This window comes from Agelaius phoeniceus, chromosome Z (assembly GCF_051311805.1).
Source record: "Agelaius phoeniceus isolate bAgePho1 chromosome Z, bAgePho1.hap1, whole genome shotgun sequence".
NCBI lineage: Eukaryota > Metazoa > Chordata > Aves > Passeriformes > Icteridae > Agelaius > Agelaius phoeniceus.
The window spans coordinates 14,600,077-14,620,400 of NC_135303.1; the positions used below are offsets into that span (position 1 = coordinate 14,600,077).

General features: G+C 39.2%; 1 protein-coding gene across 4 annotated transcripts; it reads left to right on the forward strand.

Annotated features, from left to right (window-relative positions):
• The first annotated feature begins 355 nt into the window (after positions 1-355).
• On the forward strand, positions 356-19,925 carry LOC143692160 (uncharacterized). 4 transcript variants are annotated; one of them, XR_013180012.1, is made up of 11 exons: positions 356-622; positions 1,051-1,230; positions 2,497-2,670; positions 3,143-3,288; positions 4,842-4,896; positions 6,127-6,225; positions 9,228-9,342; positions 10,659-10,808; positions 11,315-11,383; positions 14,801-16,416; positions 18,730-19,925. XR_013180012.1 is itself a non-coding variant. In XM_077171732.1 (10 exons), exons 2-10 carry the CDS (start codon positions 1,171-1,173, stop codon positions 15,511-15,513), a joined length of 1,581 nt encoding a protein of 526 aa, XP_077027847.1. In that variant the 5' UTR covers positions 356-622; positions 1,051-1,170; the 3' UTR covers positions 15,514-17,497. The 4 variants fall into 4 exon arrangements, 3 of the variants coding, with proteins under 3 accessions (XP_077027847.1, XP_077027849.1, XP_077027848.1); XM_077171732.1 differs by lacking the exon at positions 18,730-19,925 and having other exon boundaries at positions 14,801-17,497; XM_077171734.1 differs by lacking the exons at positions 2,497-2,670; positions 18,730-19,925 and having other exon boundaries at positions 14,801-17,497.
• The last annotated feature ends 399 nt before the right edge of the window (positions 19,926-20,324 follow it).

A 20,324-nucleotide genomic window follows, 5' to 3' on the forward strand; every position in this document is an offset into this window, starting at 1 on the left:
GTTTATTGACAAAGGATTTCTGGAGGAGGGTTAGTGAAGTCGGCCGGCAGATGGTGAACGCCCAGGCTAGCCGGCCAGCCCGCCTTCAGCCAAAGGGACGTTGCCGTGCAGGACTTGCACTCCGCAGGAGGAAGAGCGACTCTCCAGCTAGTGGCAAAATCGGCTTTATTGAGCCCCCGGAGGGACCAAGCGTACCCAAACGATCCAGGAACAGGAAAGCGCCGAGGGGTGGGGGTGAGTGGGGGGGGGAAAACACTGGGTTTTAAAGGGAGTGGGAGGTAGGGGTGGTAACAACACATGAACAAATCCGAGTCTGGGGAAGGGGGATACATAGGTGACAGACATAAAAGGAGAACCAATTGTAACAAACGGAGGGAGGGCCCCCGGCCCCTGAACCAATCACCCGACGCTCTGGCTAGAAGGTTCTAGAGATAGAGGCAGGAGTGCCGGGTGACTGGCAGGCAGCCGGGGGCGGGGAATTAAAAAGATACATCGGTAACTGGGGCAACCGGGGAGGGGTTGGGAGATTGACAAGGAACTGTGGAACGGAGGGGAACGCAGGCAGAACCATTAACATCATAACGTGGGGGAAACAGAACATACCTGAAACAAACCACAACAGGTTAGTGTATCCAAGTAAAAGATTTTTTTTTCAAGTTCTATCAGATCTGTAGTAGCTTCTAAGAACAAATTTGCTTTTGGCTTGATGTAAGTGTTAAGGTTGCTTTTTATTATTGTTTTCTATTTTCTCATGTTTACCATCCTTTCTTTCAGTAAAGATAACCTTCTTCCCTTTAACCAAAATGAAAAGACAAACACTTTCTCTCCTAATATTTTATAGTAGACTTTAGGTGAAAATAGTAGTTCTTTGTAAACAGAATTTGCAGTAACCCTTGGTAGGTGACAGGTTCAGACTTTTGTGTATGTCTTTTAGAGATAGAGGAAAAAATGATGGTTTTGTCTTCACTTTCTTGGGTCTTAAATATTATTCATTTGCTTGCTAAAATAGCAGACTTTATAGCCCATCAACTTGTTTTTGTTTGCTGACAGAGAAACATAGCAATCTTGCGGCAAGAAATATTTGGATTTTTACAAAGGCTTCATGCAGCAGAGGTAGAGTCCCACTCACTGCACCTGCAGCTTGCAGAATGCAGATGGGCTTTCAACGAGATGCAAAAAGAAGCTGAAAAAGCCTGCAGACTGCAAGAGCAATTAAATGAACTTCAGCGTGTAAGTACATTTGACTTGGAGACTCTCTTGCTTAAAAGAGATTCTCCTTTCTACACATTTTTTGATTTGTTTTATTTTGGAAAACAAGCATAAAATTGATTTCCTTTCAATAGAATTTTCCAGAAAACTTGTCCAGTAAATGTCACTAAACTAGAAGACAGATGTATTTAGAAATACCCTTTTTCCACTGGAGTTTCCTTTTGATTTGTAGAAGGAGGTATCCTGTATAAATGACAGTTTGGTCTTCAGCAATGCAGGTTCTCCCATTTGTTGGAAATGTTGATGTGATTTATGTATCCTAAAAGAAGATTTCACTTCCACAGAGTAAAGTCAGCTGGAATGAACGTATTCAATAAAAGTACGTTCATGAGAAGTTCATGAAATATAAATGTAGCAGTTTTAACTCCAAATGGATGTTGATGAAAAACATAATAATGGATGTTGTTATAATAAAAACAGTTCAAATTTTCCTGGGTCTGTTTCCCTGAAGAAGTTACTTTTTGGCAGGGGGAGAAAAAGCCTTCTCCGATATTGTCAGTAGCACAAATGCCCAAAATTCCCCTGAGTCTTTTGCTGTTGCTGATTGACTTACCGAGACACTGTGGGTTCCCTAACGTGAAGCCTAGTTGGTAGAACCTGTCAGGGTGTCCCAATCCAAACACTTCCAAGCAGAGAATATCTGCTAGATGATGTCTCACCCATTGTCCTTCCTGTTCCTAGCTAGTAAAATGGATTTTTTTTTTAACTCAAAAATCTCTAGTCATCTTCAGTTTTGTTCTTAACAGGTTTTATTCCCTTAGTGTTTTGGGACAGTTGGACGAAACTTGTTGCATTTTAGATTGTAGTTGAAACGTAGATGACGACTTTCCTTGAAGAATTATTTCCTCAATCTGGAACAGTTTTTGGAGGAGAAGAACAGTCCACAAAGGTGTTTACAAGGATTAATAAGCTATCCACTAAGTTTTTGAACATTGATCTGCGTATTTTTCCTTCTAAATATTGAAGTTTTGCATCCTAGGGTGCTACTTTGACAAGAATTATGAATGCCAAGACTTTACATGAATGTTCTTTATAAAAATCACAGTAATTAACTGGTCTGCCATTTTACTGTCCAGTGATCTGTCTTCATGTTAAAAAAACCTCAATACTAATCCTAAGCATGCAATTGTTTTGGAATTTGGTAGGTTTGCAAGTGGAACTCACTTAGTGGTAGGGAAAGCACTGAATATAATTACAGAATCAGGCACAACTTCTTTCTCTTTCCAGAGAATCAACCAAGACAATGTACAGGGGGAGTTAGATAATGCTTTGCAGCGTGAGCATGAGGCACAATTGCTTTTACAAGAACACCAGCGACGAATTCAGGAGCTGAGTAATACACTGGAATTGCACTCATGTACCAACAAAGATAGAAGCCAGCTCTCCAATGTACCTCTGATGGTAGTGTTATTCTTCTGGAACAGTCACCAGAGTTTCACCTTCTGTTAAACAAGCCAAATAGTGCAATCTTTGTATAAATGAAATAAGAGGAGTAAATACACACACTACTCAGTCTGCTGAGAATTTTAGGCTACTGAGAAAACACTTCAAAGACTCCATTTTTTTTCTTAAGCTATGGATGTTTTATTTTCAACAATTAAGGAAAAAGTCTTCAGTGGGGGTTTGATTTGGGCTTTTTACCTACGCTAATTTTGTTTTCTAAAACTTATTTATACATAGCAAATATACTAAAAACTGAGGGGGGGGGGGTGGTTCTGAGTCATTAATGCTTTTGCTAGGAAATTCATAAAACCGTAGGATGCAGTGGTCCAAATGTACTTCACAATCAGTTTGTCTTCCATGTTGGTTAGTAGCCAGTGGCATAAAGTGAGGTTTCTTTGGGCTAAATAGCAACTCTGCTCTCTGCTGGCAGAGCCTCTCTAATGCAACAGAAGAGCTGAGGAGAAGAGACCAAGTTCTGGATCACCAGAATAGACTCCTGAAAGACACAGAGCAGGACCAGCAGCAGCTGCAGGAGACTCTCCAGGAGGCAGAACGTGCCATCCAACAGGGAGCAATGTGAGCCCTGGGGCCTGGGGGATGTCACTTAAAATGTATAAAAATTTAAATTCCTACTTCCATGGGCAGGTTTTAGCCCTGGAAAGTGTAAGGTTAGAAGAGAAAAGTACATCTGTCTCCTTTTTTTTTGAAATTCAGACATAATCTTCTAAAAACAAAAGTGTTAGTTCAAAATACTAGGTCATACATTTTATGCAGTTATCCCCTAATAGTGCTCCAAATTCTGGGTGCTGAAAGAACTGGCAAACAAAAGACCTGTGTGATCTTACTGATCTGACAACATCTCTTTGGCAGATCTTAAAGTTTTGTTTATTTAAGAAATGATTGTTTGTTCTCTGTGTTTCCACGCCATCTTGTTATAGGCAGATACCATTTAGTTATAGTAAATACAGAAGCATCAGCTAGGGGACAGGTCTTCACTGCCAAAGGGACTGAAACCCATTTTGGATCTCGCCTTTCCTGTGGTACAAGACAGATCTTCCAGCTGATTTCAGGGAGTTTTGGATTTAGACCTAATCCCCACACCACTTGCACCATAACCTGGAGTGGCAGGAAAGGCTCAGGCACTGGTTTTGAAAAGACTGGTGGTCAAAAGGAGCCCCCTTGACTTGAAGGAGCTTATTACTAACCTATTCTTAGGCCATATGGCGAGATTAAAATAAAACAACTTTGCAGACTTTGTTTCTAATACTTAGCATAGTATGAAGCATGTATTATGAATATTGTTTTATGGCTAGGATCTAAAAAAATTTTAGTCATACATGGGTTCATTTGACCTCTGAAGACGAACATCTGAGAAACTGTAAGGGCTTTATGCACCAGGGAAATAATGCAATTTGTATAATCCTCAATGAAATGTTTAACAAGCTAATTAAAATGACAAATGTTATTTGGTAGGATTTGATCAAAGCAGCTGTCACCTGCAGAAGGATTTGTTCTAGAACGCTTGCCCTTTCCATTGTAATCACCCCAATCTATTTTGGACATTCTTCTTTGTGGCCACACATATATCCAGAAAAGATTATTTTCATGTGTAGAGACTTTAAAAATGGCATTTTTTTTCTGTATATAGCAACTGAAAATCAACAAAGACAACTTTCCCTTCGCTGTTCTAGCAGCTCTTCACAACAAATAGGGGTTTTTTTCTCCCTTTGGAGCATATAAGCAAAGCAGATGAAATAAACAGAATCTGTCAGTGTTTTCCAATACAAGAATATAATACCATCCTGCTAGAGACTTTTAATGACCTCTGTATCCAAGCCATGATAGTTTTGATAGGCATATAATTAGATCAGTTTTAATTGCTTATCCTCAACAGACGCATCTTTCATTTGGAAATGCACCAAATGCACCAATATGAACTATTTTTAGGGTTTGCATTGGAGTTTATCAACAATTTATCAACAATTTCAACAGTTTATCAACAATTATTTTACAAGACATCAAAACCATAAAGTAGCTGAAGATTAATTTGTACATTGGAAGAGCTTCAGTTCTATAAAGTTACTCCATTGTTGTTTTGTTTTGTTTTGTTTTCTTTTCTTTTATAATAGAGACGAAGAGTTGATCATTAATCATATAAAAGCTGTGGAGGCTGCCCTGAATGAGGTAGGAATTTGAAGTGCTCCCTCTGATTTGTGTTCCAAACATGCCAAACTCTTAGAACTGTTTATTCTCAGGGGAGGAGAAAAGTTGTTGCAAAGCAACTTCCTTTCCTTAGAGTTGAAGTTTCCTCCCTCAACTTCTACCATCTTAAAAAACTATAGTGGAATAAAATGCAAGTTTGCAGTATACACACACCTTGTTCTAAATGTAGAAGTTATGACAAAATTCCCTTGCCTTCCCTCGCTGAGCACTATTTCTGGTTGTCAAGACTAATGCAGCATACAAAAAATTAGCAATTGTGGTGGTTAACCCTCTACTGAATAATGACAGATCACATACTTGGTGGCCATAAAACATTTGGCTTTGTGTCTGCTACTTTAACCTCTGAAAATTATTAATAGGAAAAGAAAATGCAGGAAGTCATAATCTGTGGTCAGAACCTTCCATGGTATTTTTTTAAAGCTCATTTTAAATTTAATAATGATCTCAAGTTTTCTCTCTGACTTGTACAAGTGTGGCCTGGTATAAGACTATTTGAAGGTCCAACAAAGCTATACATATTAATTATTTAGGAGAAAGGAATATTTTCATATTATACTATAGCTCTAATGGTAGGTGGTTTTATAACTGCTTTTAATCTACAGCAGCACAGAACAAAAGAGATGTTTTCATTACCTTGGAGTGTCCATTTCCCTTACTATATCTTTCATTCCTAGCAAAATGGGAATCTCTTCTTTATTTTAGTTTCTGTATTCACCAAAACTGTTCTTAACTTTATTTTCAGATATCTTTTTCAAGTCTCTTTCCTTTAATGCTCATGGAAAGTGACAGAACCTAAACTGCGTGCTTCACCTACAGCAAACTGTGCTGATAAAAAATTTCCTTTGTGCCACCACCATCTTCATACTGGCTTCTTTCAAACTTTGGAAGTGAATGTCATGCAGCAACTGCTGTGTTCTTACAGTAATAGATACGTCGTGCCATGTCCGTGGCCTTTCTCTTTTCAGGGCAGGGTACTTTTTTTTTTTTTTTCTTTTTTTGGTAGCATTCTCTCCCAGCACTGTGAATGAGAGATTTATTTGCAATGAAAATTCAATCAGTTGTACTTTATCCATGGATGTTAGGTCCAGTGATCAAAGCAAGTCCACTCAATGGGCTCAAGGGGACACCGTTCACCCCCGCTGGTGTGTCTGAAGGAGAATTACCACTGATGCTGGGCTATTTTCCCTTTAGGTCAGAGACGAGGCTGTGGCATCAGCCATGCCACTCCCCAGCCTGAAGACCCTTTCAGAGGAAGCAATGAGAGACAGGCCAGAGGCTGCATCATTCCAGGTTAGAGTCTAAAACCAATCCTGTTGTTTTTTTTTTTTAATTTTCTTTCCTTTTTGCATCTGAGCTGTAACAGGCAGACAGATTATGCTCTGAGCATGTGGAGAGCAAAAAGCTTCAAAAGTATTGCAGTCAACAGTTGAAAGAATTTCCATGTATACTCTTGCACATGGTATTTCAGAGATGATGTCAACTTTCAGTTTTGCAGTTACAGTATTAAATAATGGATGGGAAAACAAACATGGACAGAAGTATATATATTTGGAAATTAATATCCCTCTATCCCCTTCACTTTTTTTCCCATTAATATACACAAGACTAATTAAAAAAACCCACAAACAAAACCAAAACTAAGATCCCCACAAAAAAGCAAAACCAACCAAACAAAAAAGATGAGATTTTCAGGCTCCTTCTTGGTCAGTATCAGATTTTTTCAACCCACGGTTCTAGAATTAACTGTGGTGTTTAGAGCATTCCTCATTTAAAAGAGATTGCTATTTAGAATGTTTAAATATAGAAGCTATTTTGCTTCTGTAGGTTTAAAGACTTGCACATTTCAAAATACTGATTTTTTTAGGACAAAACAATGAGTGGAAAAAAAAGAGAAATTTACCAATAATGTGCCATATTTTCAGCTCTGAATGCAGATTCAATGCAATGCATCCTTATTGTTTTTAAGTTTGGTCTTCTACAGAAACTATCCCTTAGTCTTTGTAGTTGTGCAGAATACATTAGTGCTAAAGCAGAATTTTTTTCCTAATGAGAGAAGGAAAGGCAGAGTGAGTACATATTTCTTTCATTGTACTTCTCTGTCTGAATTAGAGAGAGAGTAGGTAATCAAGTAAAGTGCAAGGAACTTAGACAGGGTAAGTATTGCATACAGTGTGTAAGCTTCTGCAGTAATTCCTCCCAATTGATTGTAGATTTTGTGTTCTAATGCAGAATATAATTGCAGGATCGGGGTCACAAAATCAAACATTCAAGAAAGGCAGATTATAATTTCTCACTGTTGCCCTCTTGCATGCATACATACATTTCAATATGATAAAGACATAAATTATGTGTGCATTATCGTGTTTCCACACTAAAATATGGAAATATGAAATATATAATGCCTTGAGATTCCCATGAAGCTTAATTAGCACAGATGAATTTTTTTGTCAAACGGTTGAATTACAAATATTTCCCCAGTACAGTGATGATCCATTTTAGAGCTGCACAAAAGGTCCCATGGGTGGCATCTTTCCACAGGAGGCATTGTGGCAATCACCAGCTTTAAAATCCTTATTTTCTAATTTGGTAGTGGATGCTGCTTTTTTTTTTAAGTCCCATCCCAACTCCCATTCTTTTTTGACCTCACAATGATTGCAGAAGCACCTGCAGCCTGTTCCCTCTTTCTCTCCAGAAGAGAATCATAAACACAAAAAGTTGCATTTCATATTTGCACAGAGTGCTTGTGGTATAAATAACATAGTACAGTATGTGCTGGGGAGCTCGCTGGTGGGGCAGAACTGTGAAGTTCTTGTTCACCTGCAGCCTCAGGTGCACTTGGTAACTCAATACATATACAAACAGCAGCAATGGCGCACAGTCGGTGTCACTGTGAACTTCCTTTTCTCCATCCCTTTTTCTCTTTCTCCCTTTCCTCATCTCTCTTTCACCCTTTTCCCTCTCTCTCTCCTCTGCCCTCATCTCTAGTTCCTGTTTGATTCCTTTCCAAGCTCATTACTGAGGTTTTATTACAAAGTTTGCCTTTTTATAGACAGAGGTCACCTAATGGATTTTAGTTTTACTCCATGCCAAACTGTATTAAGGGCAGTCCTGTAATCTTGAGTGAGGTAAGCAGCTAGGAATCATTTTAGGGACACTTGTCATTGAAAGCAGTGGAGTTGTTTGCAGGCACATCCTCTAGAACTGCCTTAGTTAGTCTGCGATGTGCATATTTAAATTAAAGGCCTTATAATCTTCAAGAATCCTCTTTTAGGACTAGAACCACAGAACCAAGACATTTTGGAGATTTTTTCTCATGAAAAAAGATGTGATATGGGTTAATTTGCCACTGCTGTTTCCTAGACACCACAACGAAACAACCCGGTTGATTTTACCTGGGTTAACATCTATTCTGAAGATCAGCAATGTGAAAACTGAAAAGGAAAACTGAAAAACCTTTGTAAATCCCTGTTTGTGGTACAAGGTTAATTTTTGTCTGTATCACAGGTTTACATTCAAAAGTCCAATTTCATACTATCTGAAGGGAAAAATTATAACAAATAAAATATGATTATGCGTTGTAAAGAAGACCAATAATTTCAACGGTTAGTTGAGACTACTTGGGGTAGATATAAAGTTACCAGTACTGCCAAATCATCTGTGCTCTCTTGTCCTGCTAACTTTATCATCAATCTAAACCAATATAACAAAATTGGGACATTATTCCACTACATCCATGGAAACAGCTACATCTTTCCAGTTCTAGTGCAATCGGATTATTTGTTTTCAGAGGTCTGTAGGTTTACAATGTTTCTTTTGTTACTGCAAGTTAATTGTTTTGCTGTGGAGTGGAAGGATTAGTAACTTGACTCATCTTGGAAGTGTGAACATTAGCTTGAAACTATGTGGTAATTTTTTGTGAACAAAAATTGAACCTGCAGTGAGTCTTGTATTTAAATAAAATGAAAAAATTGTATCAAGAGATCAGTGCTGTACTGCATACTTGAAAACATCACAGCATCTTCTAACTAGGGTGTGGACTCATTCCCTGCTCCTCAATTACATTATTCAACATTCTAGAAGAAATACAAAATCCATTGTTAGACCTTTTTGATGTTCAAGTCCTGGGACTAAGAATCTGCCTGGCTTCCAAACTGTATTTGATTTCTCTGCTAAAAAAAAATTCTGTCTTTTGTAACAAATGTGGATGTGTGCTATTTGGCATTTAAGTGTAGCTTGCCTGGCACTAATGATTCCTTTTACTTTTATTTAAAGAACATGTTTGGACATCTTAGGGATCTCTACTCACTGGCACTGCCAGAATTGAAGCATTAAGAACAGGAAGACAATCTTCACAGGCTCACTTTGAATCCGAAGCAGCTTTGGTGCCTCTTACTCCTGTTCCTGATGGTAAGTGTGCTTTGCAAGCAATTACAGTCACTTGGATGTGGGTTCCCAGCCAGCATCTCCCTTCATGCTGCACAGCTTCTGTAGGCAAATACAACACCACTTAATTGTAAACATATTGAAGCAATAAAATTAGTGCAAACAGAAATGTTCAGAGACATATATCAGAAGAGAAAGAAGGTGATGAAAGTTAACACAGGACTTAAAATTAGTGCTGTATTTTTTTTCTATTGGTCATTATTTGATTAGGGGTTTTTTTGTTGTAGTTTGAATGTTGCTTGGTTGGTTGGATTTCTTTTGGTTTTGGGGAGTGGTGGTGGTGGGTGGGTATGTGTTTGGTTTTTGAGTTGTTTTTTGTTTTTTTTTTTTTTTTAATATTATTATCCTTCCTCCTTTCCTGGAACTTTCCTTTCCTGGAACTTTGCTTGCCTTCCTTTTCCTTTCCTTGCCTTGAAATTTCCTTTCCTTGAAACTTCCTTGAAATATCTTTTCCTTTCTCTGAAATTTTCTGTCCTTTCCTTGAAATTTCCTTGCCTTGCCTTGAAATTTCCTTGCAATTCCTTTCCTTTCCTTTCTTTGAAATATCCTTTCATTTCCTTGCCTTGAAATTTCCTTTCCTTTCCTTGAAATTTCCTTTCTTTCCCTAAAATTTCCTTGAAATAGCCTTTCCTTGAAATTTCCTTTCCTTTTCTTGAACTTTCCTTTCCTTGAAACTTCCTTGAAATTTCCTTTCCTTTCCTTGAAATTTCATTTCCTTTCCTTTTTTTAAAATATCCTTTCGTTTCCTTGCCTTGAAATTTCCTTTCCTTGCCTTGAGATCTGCTTGCAATTTCCTTGTCTTGAAATTTCCTTTCCTTGAAACTTCCTTGAAATTTCCTTGAAATATCCTTTCCTTCAATTTCCTTTCCCTAAAATTTCCTTGAAATTTCCTTTCCTGTCCTTGAAATTTCCTTTCCTCTCCTTGAAATTTCCTTGAAATATCCTTTCGTTTCCTTTTCTTGAAATTTCCTTTCTTAAAATTTCCTTTCCTTTCCTTGAAATTTCCTTTCCTTTCCTTGAAATATCCTTCCCTTGAAATTTCCTTGACATTTCCTTTCCTTGACATTTCATTTCCTTTCCTTGAAATTCCCTTTCCCTTCCTTGAAATTTCCTTTCCCTTTCCTTTCCTTTCCTTGCAATTTCCTTTCCTTTCCTTCATCGACTTTTCCCTTTCTTTTTGTTAGAAGCCATTAACATTTTGTAACAGCCTTTCCTTGCAAACACAACCATTCCAGTATTGTGCATTTCCTTGCTTATTACAATTTACTTTCTCCAAACAGAATCTTCACACTGCCACATTGACTCTGAAGCAGGTGGTCCTCCACCTCCTCCTCCACCTCCTCCTCCTCCTGCTCCTGCTTCTGCTCCTCCACCTCCTCCTCCACCTCCTCCTTCTGTTGCTGTTCCTGCTGCTGCTCCTGTTCCTGTGGGTAAGTGTGCTTTGTGCCTTTCAAGCAATTAAAGTCACTTGAATGTGGGTTCCCAGACAGCATCTCCCTTCATGCTGCACAGCTTCTCTGGGCAAACAATACTTAAATATAAACATAAGGGAGTATTAAAACTAGTGCTAAGAGAAATGTTCTGAGACTGTTTTCAGAAGAGAGAGGAGATGGTGGAAGCTGACACATGGATTAGTGTTTTTTATTATTGGCTCCTATTTCCTTGTGGGGTTTTTTGGTTTTAGTTTGGGTTTGGATGCTTGGTTGATTGGAATTTTTTGGTTTTGGGGAGGGGTTGAGGTGTGTGGGTGGGCATTTGATTTTTGATTTTTTTCTTTTTTTACTTCTTTTAATTGCTTGCTTGCTTTTTAACCAAAGGCTTTTCCCTGTCTTTCTGTTTTAAACCATTAACATTTTGTAATCACCTTTCCTTGTAACCATAACTATTTCCATTCTGTGCATTTCCTTGCTTATTAAAACTTACTTTTACTAAACAGATCTTCTTCAGCCTCACATTTCACCCCAAGCATCTGGTAGAGCTGCTGCTCCTATTCCTGCTCCTGCTGGTAAGTGTGCTTTGCAAGCAATGACAGGATGTGGGTTCCCAGCCAGCATCTCCCTTCATGCTGCACAGCTGCTGTAGGCAAACGCAACAACACTTAATTGTAAATGCACAAAACACTGAATTGTAAATGTAGCATTCCATAATGTAGCATTAAAACTAGCACAAACAGAAATGTTCAGAGACGTTTTTTAGAAGAGGAAGGGGATGGTGATAGCTAAGACAGGGATTAAAATTTTTGTAATTTTTAGTAGGTTGTTTTTTTTTTTCTAGTGGTCTCCATTTGCTTGGTTATTTTTATTTTTGTTTGTGTTTGGTTGCTTGGTTGTTTGGATTTTTTTGGTTTGGGGGAGTGTTGGTGGCAGGTGGATGGGTATTTGGTTTTTCATTTTTTTCTTTCATTACTATTTTAAATTTTTTTAAAGGCTTTTTCCTTTCTTTCTGTTTTAAACCATTAATGTTTTTGTAATAGCCTTTCCTTGCAAACTTGGGTGGGGCTGCTACTCGTGAAAATTAGAACGACATTGGAAAAGTTCACAGAGAACTGTCTCCTGTGGAAGAGACTCCATGGCATAGCAAAAAAACACCTCTCCCTAAGCCATTGCAGTTCTTTGCATTTCCTTGCTTTTTAAACTTTGCTTTCTCTAAGTTGTAGAAATTTGTCAGACTGGGCTTTTTTCTTGTCACCCTCTGTCTTGCATTTTTTTTCTTGGAAATAGTGTAGGACAGAATTCAGTAAATGTGGACCTCAAATAATTGTAACTTTTTCTTAGTACTGTTAGTAGTGAATGGTTTATTTGCTTTGAAACATGTGAATGTTCTCACAGTGATAGTAAGTAAAGTAAAATCTGATAGTGTCATGGGTTTGACATTGGCTAAAAGCCAATGCACCTACAGTGCATTAAAAGCAAGTGCACCTACAAAAAATCCTTTACTTATTCTCCTCTGCCACAGTTGAGTAGAGGAAGGGGAAAGAACAATTAAAAAGCTCATGGGCTGAGTTAAGGATTAGAAGTAAAAGACTTTAAAGGCAAAACAGGCTCAAAACTTTAAAATAGATAAAGAAAAATCTATTAATGAAATTTAAAAAGAATCATGAGATTTAAAACCCTTCCATAGCCCTTCTTTCCTTCCGACCAACAACAGAGGGAGACAAAACATGGGGCTTTTAGTCAGTTTGTCACTTCTAAAAGTCTTTCTTCAGTCTGCTTAGGGAGAGGTGTTTTTTTGCTATGCCGTGGAGTCTCTTCCACAGGAGACAGTTCTCTGTGAACTTTTCCAATGTGGTTCTAATTTTCACGAGTAGCAGCCCCACCCAAGTTTGCTGCAACATGAGTCACTCCCAAGGGCAAAGAAGTCTTCCCACAACTGTTTTTTCATGGGCCATTTGGTTCATGGGGTTTTGTTTCAAGGATAAGCTGTTCTAGTACGAAAGCAAAGGTGTTTTCTTCTATCTCTGGAAGCAAGGCTTCTCTCTCTCTTTCAAGTCTTTCACTTGATCACAGCTTCTCAGCATCCACACCTTCCAGGATGACCACCTTTTCCTCACAGGCTGCAGGTGATTTCTGTATTCCCCCACGCACTTAATGAATTGCAAGGAAATAGATTGTTGTGTTATAGTCCTCACCACAGCTTGCAGGAGAATTTCAGCTTTGAGGCCCAGAGCACCTCCTCCTCCCCTTCCCTCTTCTGCACCAACCTTAGTGTCGCCATGTTGTTCTCCTCACATGTCTTCCCCTTTTCCTTTTCTCTGACTCAGGAGAGAATTAGTCTTCGTAAGTTCATTTGTTCTCAAGTTCTATCAATTGAAAAGTTTTATAGACCTCTGCAGCGTTGAAAGGTTGATCCCATGCAGGCTTCACCCTGGCCAATTGCTCGCCATGCCCCTCACACTGATCACACGGCTCCCGCCGGCGCCATGCGGGACGCGCCAGCTGCCAGCTCCACTCAGTGCCTCTCCTCATGTGGCGCACCAAAAAGGGGAAAAAAAATCCACTGCCACTACTTCTGGCTCTTTGTTGGCAGCATGGCTGGCTAAAAGCAGCTAAGCAAAGCAAATAAAGCTCATTGTGAGCCACACCGAGACAGCCGCACCACATGGCGCCAGCCTGGCTGTGCCCATCTTGGCTGCGCCGTCCTGGCCACATGGCCAGCCCTGGAGCAGGAAGACCCTGGCACCTACCCACCTCTCCGAGGAAGAAAAAGAGAGTTCCCAAGGTTTTGTCTTTCATAAATAAATTACCATAGAGGCATTACAAGCTTTTGTAATTGACTTAGCAGTGTGCCTATTCTCAGAGGGAGACAGCAATTGGTTTTGCTTGGCATGGAGGAAGCTTTTAGCACCTCCTCACAGAAATACCACTTTCATGGCTGGCTTCTTCCCTCCTGACCAAAAATAAACCCATGCAAAACCAACATATGCCACAAAAGAGAATTTTCCAGCTACTGAGATGATGGCAGACATGAAAGAATGGAGATATCAGTACAGGCAAAACAGAAAAGCATACTGACAGTGTTTACTTATCTGGAAGTGTCTATAATACACCAAGCAGTGATGTCTCCCAGAAACTAATTTTTTACAGGAGTAGTAGCATTTCTTACCTGATTTTAATCAACTGAGCATCACTTGCCAACATTACTACATAGCCAAGGAATGCCCATATCCTAGTACAAATGCTCTCCTTGTCATGTGTCTTTGCTTACACAAGTAATAGTTGTAACTAAATATTACAAATCATGCAGTTTAAAATAATAACAATATGAAACTTATATTATAAATCACATTATGTAACTTAGGACAAAGTTTACAAAAACACGTTAGTTCAAGCCCACACATGCTATTTGGTAAAGAAAGTGCCTTTTCTATGCAAAAATTGTTTGATACTCAGTATTCTAGTTATGTGAACTTTTAACTTGTCAGACTGTTGTAACATACTTGAATATTAGAGTAATTTAATTAAAATGTTGCCTGCAACAATATGCTTGACTAATATTTGAAGAACATTAAGTGTTGATTTCAATTAATAGTGAAATATATCCAAAAACAAATAAATCCCTTCTGTGGCCAACAGGGCAAGTGTTCCCCAATAACAGTGACAGGGAGACTGTAGAATAAGTTTGTTTACTTGATTAAAAAACACAGCCTTGGAATTATAATGATGAGGGATAAAAGATCTCTGTAAGTATTGTGTAGCACTTCAAATAAAGTGCCATTGTTTTCCAACCCTTCTGAGGGCAGGATACTAGTGCTAATGTCCTTTGTCTATTAAAGATTAGTATCTATAATCAGGTGCCGTGTGTTTCAAATAAGCACTTAAGAAGCAAACAGTTATAAGTACTTCACATACATACCCTTGTGAGAGGTATTTAACAGGAAACGTAGATTTGCTCTTGATTTGTTTTTCTGTTTTTTTTATTCCAGCACACAGGGGAGAGCTTAGACTCAGAACCTATACTGTTTCTGGAACCGACACAACATCCACTGTGGCACCAGACAGAACTGTGCCTGTACCCTCCAGTGTGGTACCACGCAGAACGCGCACTCTGTATACCACCGACACATCATCCAGTGTGGCACCAGACAGAACAGGTGTTGGATCATCAGTGGACATATCCTCCCATGAGATATCTGACAGAACATACCCTGGGTCTGCAACCAACACACTCTCCAGTGTGACACCAGACAGAACAGGTTTTGGATCATCAATGGACATGTCCTCCCATGGGATATCTGACAGAATGTACCCTCTGTCTCCAACCGACACATTCTCCAGTGTGACACCAAGCAGAACAGGTTTTGGATCATCAATAGACATGTCCTCCCATGGGGCACTTGACAGAATGTACCCTCTGTCTCCAACCGACACACTCTCCATTCTGATACCAGAGAAGGCAGGTTTTGAATCATCAATGGACATGTCCCCCCATGGGGTATGTGACAAAATGTACATTCTGTCTCCAACCGACACATTCTCCATTGTGATACCAGAGAAAAAAGGTTTTGGATCATCAATGGACGTGTGCCCCCCATGGGATATCCAACAGAATGTGCACTCTGTCTCCAATCGACACATTCTCCAGTGTGACACCAAGCAGAACAGGTTTTGGATCATCAGCGGGCATATCCTCCCATGAGATATCTGACAGAACGTACCCTGGGTCTGCAACCAACACACTCTCCAGTGTGACACCAGACAGAACAGGTTTTGGATCATCAGTGGACATATCCTCCCACAGGATATCCGACAGAAGTGACAGTTTGTCTGCAAGCAGCATACCCTCCAGTGTGACATCAGACTGTCCAATATGTCCACTGATGACCCAAAACCTAAGTACAAGTTTTGGATCATCAATGGACATATCCTCCCATGCGATATCTGACAGAAGTTACAGTTTGTCTGCAAGCAACATACCCTCCAGTGGGACACCAAGCAGAGCAAGCATTGGGTCATCAAGGGACACATTCACCAACCTGACACCAACCAGAAACAGTACTGGGTCATCAATGGGTGCATCCTCCCATATGACAGGGAGCAGAACTGGTACTGGGTCTTCAGTCAACAAAACCACACAGAACTAGTTCTTTGCCTTCAGTCAAGTCTTTCAGCCTGAAGGTCTTACCCAGCACCAGAAGAAATCAGGGAATTTAATTATTGGATGTGACAGTTTTCTTGAGCAGTATCCTAGCTTCTCTTCAGAAGAAAAAAAAATCCAGCAATGTAAAAAGACCTAATTAAAGTACAATTAAAAAAGGAGTAATTAAAGTACCAACCTTTGTATTATAGTTAAGTGTATGTAGTTTGTGGTTGTGACAGCTATAGGTGGCCTAAAGCTGCACAGATGATGTGGCATAACAAGACAGCAACTCAACCAGCCTAATCCATTGGATAGTAGAAGCAAACAAGTCCCCGGGTGTGTTACTGATAGGCTGGATTCAAGTTCAAACAGGGGACTTCAGCCAACCCGTTTGAACCATGAATGCACCCATATCATTGGCCAGTGAGCTGGTGGAGCTAAGACCCTTGTCCAATCAGCTAGGTAAGAGTGGGAAATTTGAAGCCCCTATAAAAGAGGGTGCCTTTTGTTGGTTTTCCCAGCTTTTGCAGAGATGGGCAACTGGAAGGCATTTAAAAAGATTTGATTCCATTATCAGTCTCGATGAATAGTGAGACACAAGAGATGTAAAACTCAATGCCATTCCAGCAGAAGCCAACCTATTTCCTGGTTACAATACCTTATAAATGTTTTTCAACCTATTAGCTTTTGCCACACAATGCTGCTATTAACTCTAACACAAATCACCTCTATTTTTCCCCACATGGTCCTGCTACAATGCATCTTTCACAGTTCTAATTCTCTAAAATATCTAGTCTTTTTGCAGGACCATATTTTGAAACTTGTTGAAACTTGTTTCTAGTTCAGTCTCTCTCTCTCTCCACAATGTCATCTCTATTCCATGGCCTTCCTAAGTCAGCACACCTTACCTCAGTGTTTGCATACAGGTGTACAAGACTGTGAGCTTTCTGTCAGGTTGTGAGAATTCTTCACAAATCCATTTCCCACAGCCATTCAATAAGCATTGGCTGTTGCTGCATGGACTCAGTGTGTGTGTATGTCACATTCCTGTCTCTACCATCAGAGACTTTTGTCTGTAATTTCATATTTTTATGAAAATATGCATTCATATCTTCACATTTCTGTGTTTCTAATTATTTGTACACCAAAGAACTTACTTTTTTAATTCTTACTTATTGCAGTTGTTAATTTTTATGTAGTATATTTTAAAATGTTACAAAAAACCACCTTTTGAGTAATTTTCCTCATTCTTAAAAAAAAAATCCCATAAGCCATTTTAGTTTCTGTCTCCCAAAGTTGTTTCATACCTCTCTATTTTAAACCAGGACTACAGTACTTTAATAGGATTGAGAGAGGTCCATGAAATGCACACCAGTGATTCCTCTTGTGGAACGTCATAGCCCTGCCATGAGGCTCTTTTTTTATTGGTGTTTGTTTGTTTGTTTGTTTGTTTTGTTTTTCTTTCCTCCTCATCAGTGTAACTGCAGCCACACATTGAGTTGCAAACTTAAGCCAGATGAGCAGAATAAAAACGATGTGATGGGCCTTTGGGAGCACCCTGGCTGATCTTTCTGTTTTTTCCATTGAGCAAGGCTCTGATCCAGGCAAAGAGATTGCACTTAGTGCTACAGAACCATTTGGCAGGAACTCCATTGATTTCTAGGAACAGCTGGAGGCCTGTGTCTCCCCAGAATGTTTTGGCTGTCCCAGGCTTTGTTGGGTTTTGGCTGCAAATACCATTGCCTTTGCTTTCTGATCTAGAAGTACCATGGCTGGGCAAAAACTGCCCATGGGCCATATTCCAAAGGCAGTTTGGTCTGGAGTTTGCGAATGAAGGAGACCTTCATCCAATTCCAAACCATAGGAAAAAAAATCATAAAAGAGAAGTTCCCATCCTTAACAAGCAACTGACAATTCAGAAGGGAATGTAGAGCTTATTTACGGAATGAAAAGGAAAGGAATCTTCCAGTGGAGTTGTGGTTTACAGAGTTTTTATTCCGACTCCCACTCACAGCTGGCACTGGAGAAAGCCATGTCCCTGGAATTGTCAGTGTCTTCTGTCTGCCATGAATTGTTTTGCTGCAACAGAGGCATCAGGTGGAGAGAGGCTTAGCTGATGTTAGGAACAGGAGCTGCCCCAAGGAGAAAAAAATAAACGAATTTTTACTTCCCAAATCCATCTCCGCAGAGGCTCAAGCAGGATTCTCTGGTTCCCAGAAATACACAGAAATAGGGCTGAGAAGGCCATCTGGACATACGTGTTCATGCCCAAGACCTTGCTGATGCCATTTGGGTTTTGCCTTTTTTTCTATGTTTTCTATATTCTTTGCATATATGTTTGTAGCTCTGTATCCTACTGTATTAGTCACCAGTTTTCCCAATACTTTTCCAAGTCCTTTCCCTAAGCAGAAAGACAAAACAAATTCCAGAGCTCCAAGCGCTGGGGGGTCCAAGGCCCCAGTGCCATCTTGGTTCTTCCTGGCACACAAGAACAACTCTTTGAGATGCATTTTAATGGACAAAGTACAGCCAGTGCCAAGAGGGGGGACTCCAGAGAAGGAACTTGACCTGGGGGGGAATTGCATCACCACTTGTTGTCCTAATTAGTGCTTTTTATCAATTACGCTAATTTCCTAAAACCTACAAATATGTACTCATCTCTGGAGGGAGTGGGCTTTTGTGGACATCTTCCATAACTGCCCCTGAAAACTTCCAAATAAAGATCCATTTTTAATATTATCTCCTTACTAAAATTATCTCTACTTTCATTTCCAGGTTGGGAAAAAGGCAACATTGCCATCACAGGCAAACGTGGCTCATAATCTCACTAATCCGTTCATCAAGGTATCTTCAGGTTGCTGCTAGCTCTTTGGGAATGCTGCTTGCTGTCCAAGAATTTTGTTCTTTTCAGGAAACTCAAGATACTTGCTTAAGTTCCCCTTTTCTACAGACTTGGGCTATTGTTGAAAAAAATGAGTGGCACAAACCATTGCTTAGGCAACTTCAACAAATCTAACGTTGATCCCAGTAGGTCTTAGGCCCTTGTTCTGTCAATTGACAGGGGTGTTTTAAAGGACACAGACACCAATGGAAAGAAAGATCATATTTTACTAGGAATATTAAGGCAACAGAAAAGTGAAACAATACATTCAATAAAACTGTGTGCTTGGCTTTAGTGACAAGCAAAAACAAGCAAGGTAATCTCATTACTATATGAGAGACAGGACAGTGTTTGAGAAAGATCCATCACCAATGGCGTGAACGCCTGGATCTCTTGCCAAAAAAATGAAATTTATTTACTGTGTCTGGGTGATCTTCAGGACAATGAATAACTACTTTTTAAGCTTTACATGACATATACCCGGTATTGAAGATTAATGCTTATTCCATAAAATAAAATTAAAGAAAAAAAATTTACTCTGCTCTAATCCATTTCATTTTGCTCCAAATTCTGCTTAGCATTTGGATCAATAGAAACACATGTGCCTATGTATTCCTCCGTCTTTCTCTTTCAATTTTGCCATTCATATTTGTTGTAAAATTGGTGAAATTAAAGATTCTGAAGCAGGATTTCTGTTTGTAGCATTTATACTGAGATGGAATGTCCACAGTTCACTATTATAAAGAAGACATTTATTTTATAGCATGATTTTCTGGAACGTGTGTTGTTTTTAAAAAATAAGAATGCTATATCATCACTAGTACCTTGTGTTTCAAATAAATTGCTACAATGTTCCTGAAGGTAATACTAAAATTAGATGAATCAGACTGGACAGTGAACTGCAGTATAGGGAATACTACATTAATTTCAACTACTCCTTCACTTGTCTTTCTAACACAAAAAAGGAAAAAAAAGCAAAGTATCTCCCCTCGAAGGTTTCAAAGATGGGTAGGGGGGTGGCAGCAGAAAACAGCAGAACAATGAAACAATAAAAATTAAATACTAACAGAATCTGTTGGCCTCAAAACAATTAAAAGATTCAGAGTTCGTTCAGCCATTGTCTGTCATTTGTACATCAGAAAAGAGGGAAATCAATATTTGTTTCTTGGAGAGTTCCAACCCCAGCACGTGGTATTGATAGTTTCAACAGTGTAAAAGATCAATACTTTTCACAACAAACCTTTCACTTTTCCACTGTTAGAAAAGGTTTGTGAATTGGCTGGTAACACTGCTCTTGTTTAACGTTTTCTTTTGGGGAGTTTATGTTATTTCTATTGGCATTACTAGTGAAGATTTTTGCATTACTATTGCTGTTTTAACACAAATGATGAATGCATAAATAAAAAAACCCTTCACCACACAGGTGACAGTCATGAGAAAATATGCAACCAAAAAGTGCTGCAGCAAAGTCCCACTAGCCATGGGTGAC

What these genes read in the sequence shown, in the direction of transcription:
- LOC143692160 (XM_077171732.1), top strand. Translation starts at nt 1,171, where the DNA reads ATGCAAAAAGAAGCTGAAAAAGCCTGCAGACTGCAAGAGCAATTAAAT. An exon ending in TGGAGGCTGCCCTGAATGAG is followed by an intron (nt 4,897 to 6,126) that starts GTAGGAATTTGA and finishes TTTTCCCTTTAG; the next exon opens with GTCAGAGACGAGGCTGTGGC. An exon ending in TGCTGCTCCTGTTCCTGTGG is followed by an intron (nt 10,809 to 11,314) that starts GTAAGTGTGCTT and finishes TTTACTAAACAG; the next exon opens with ATCTTCTTCAGCCTCACATT.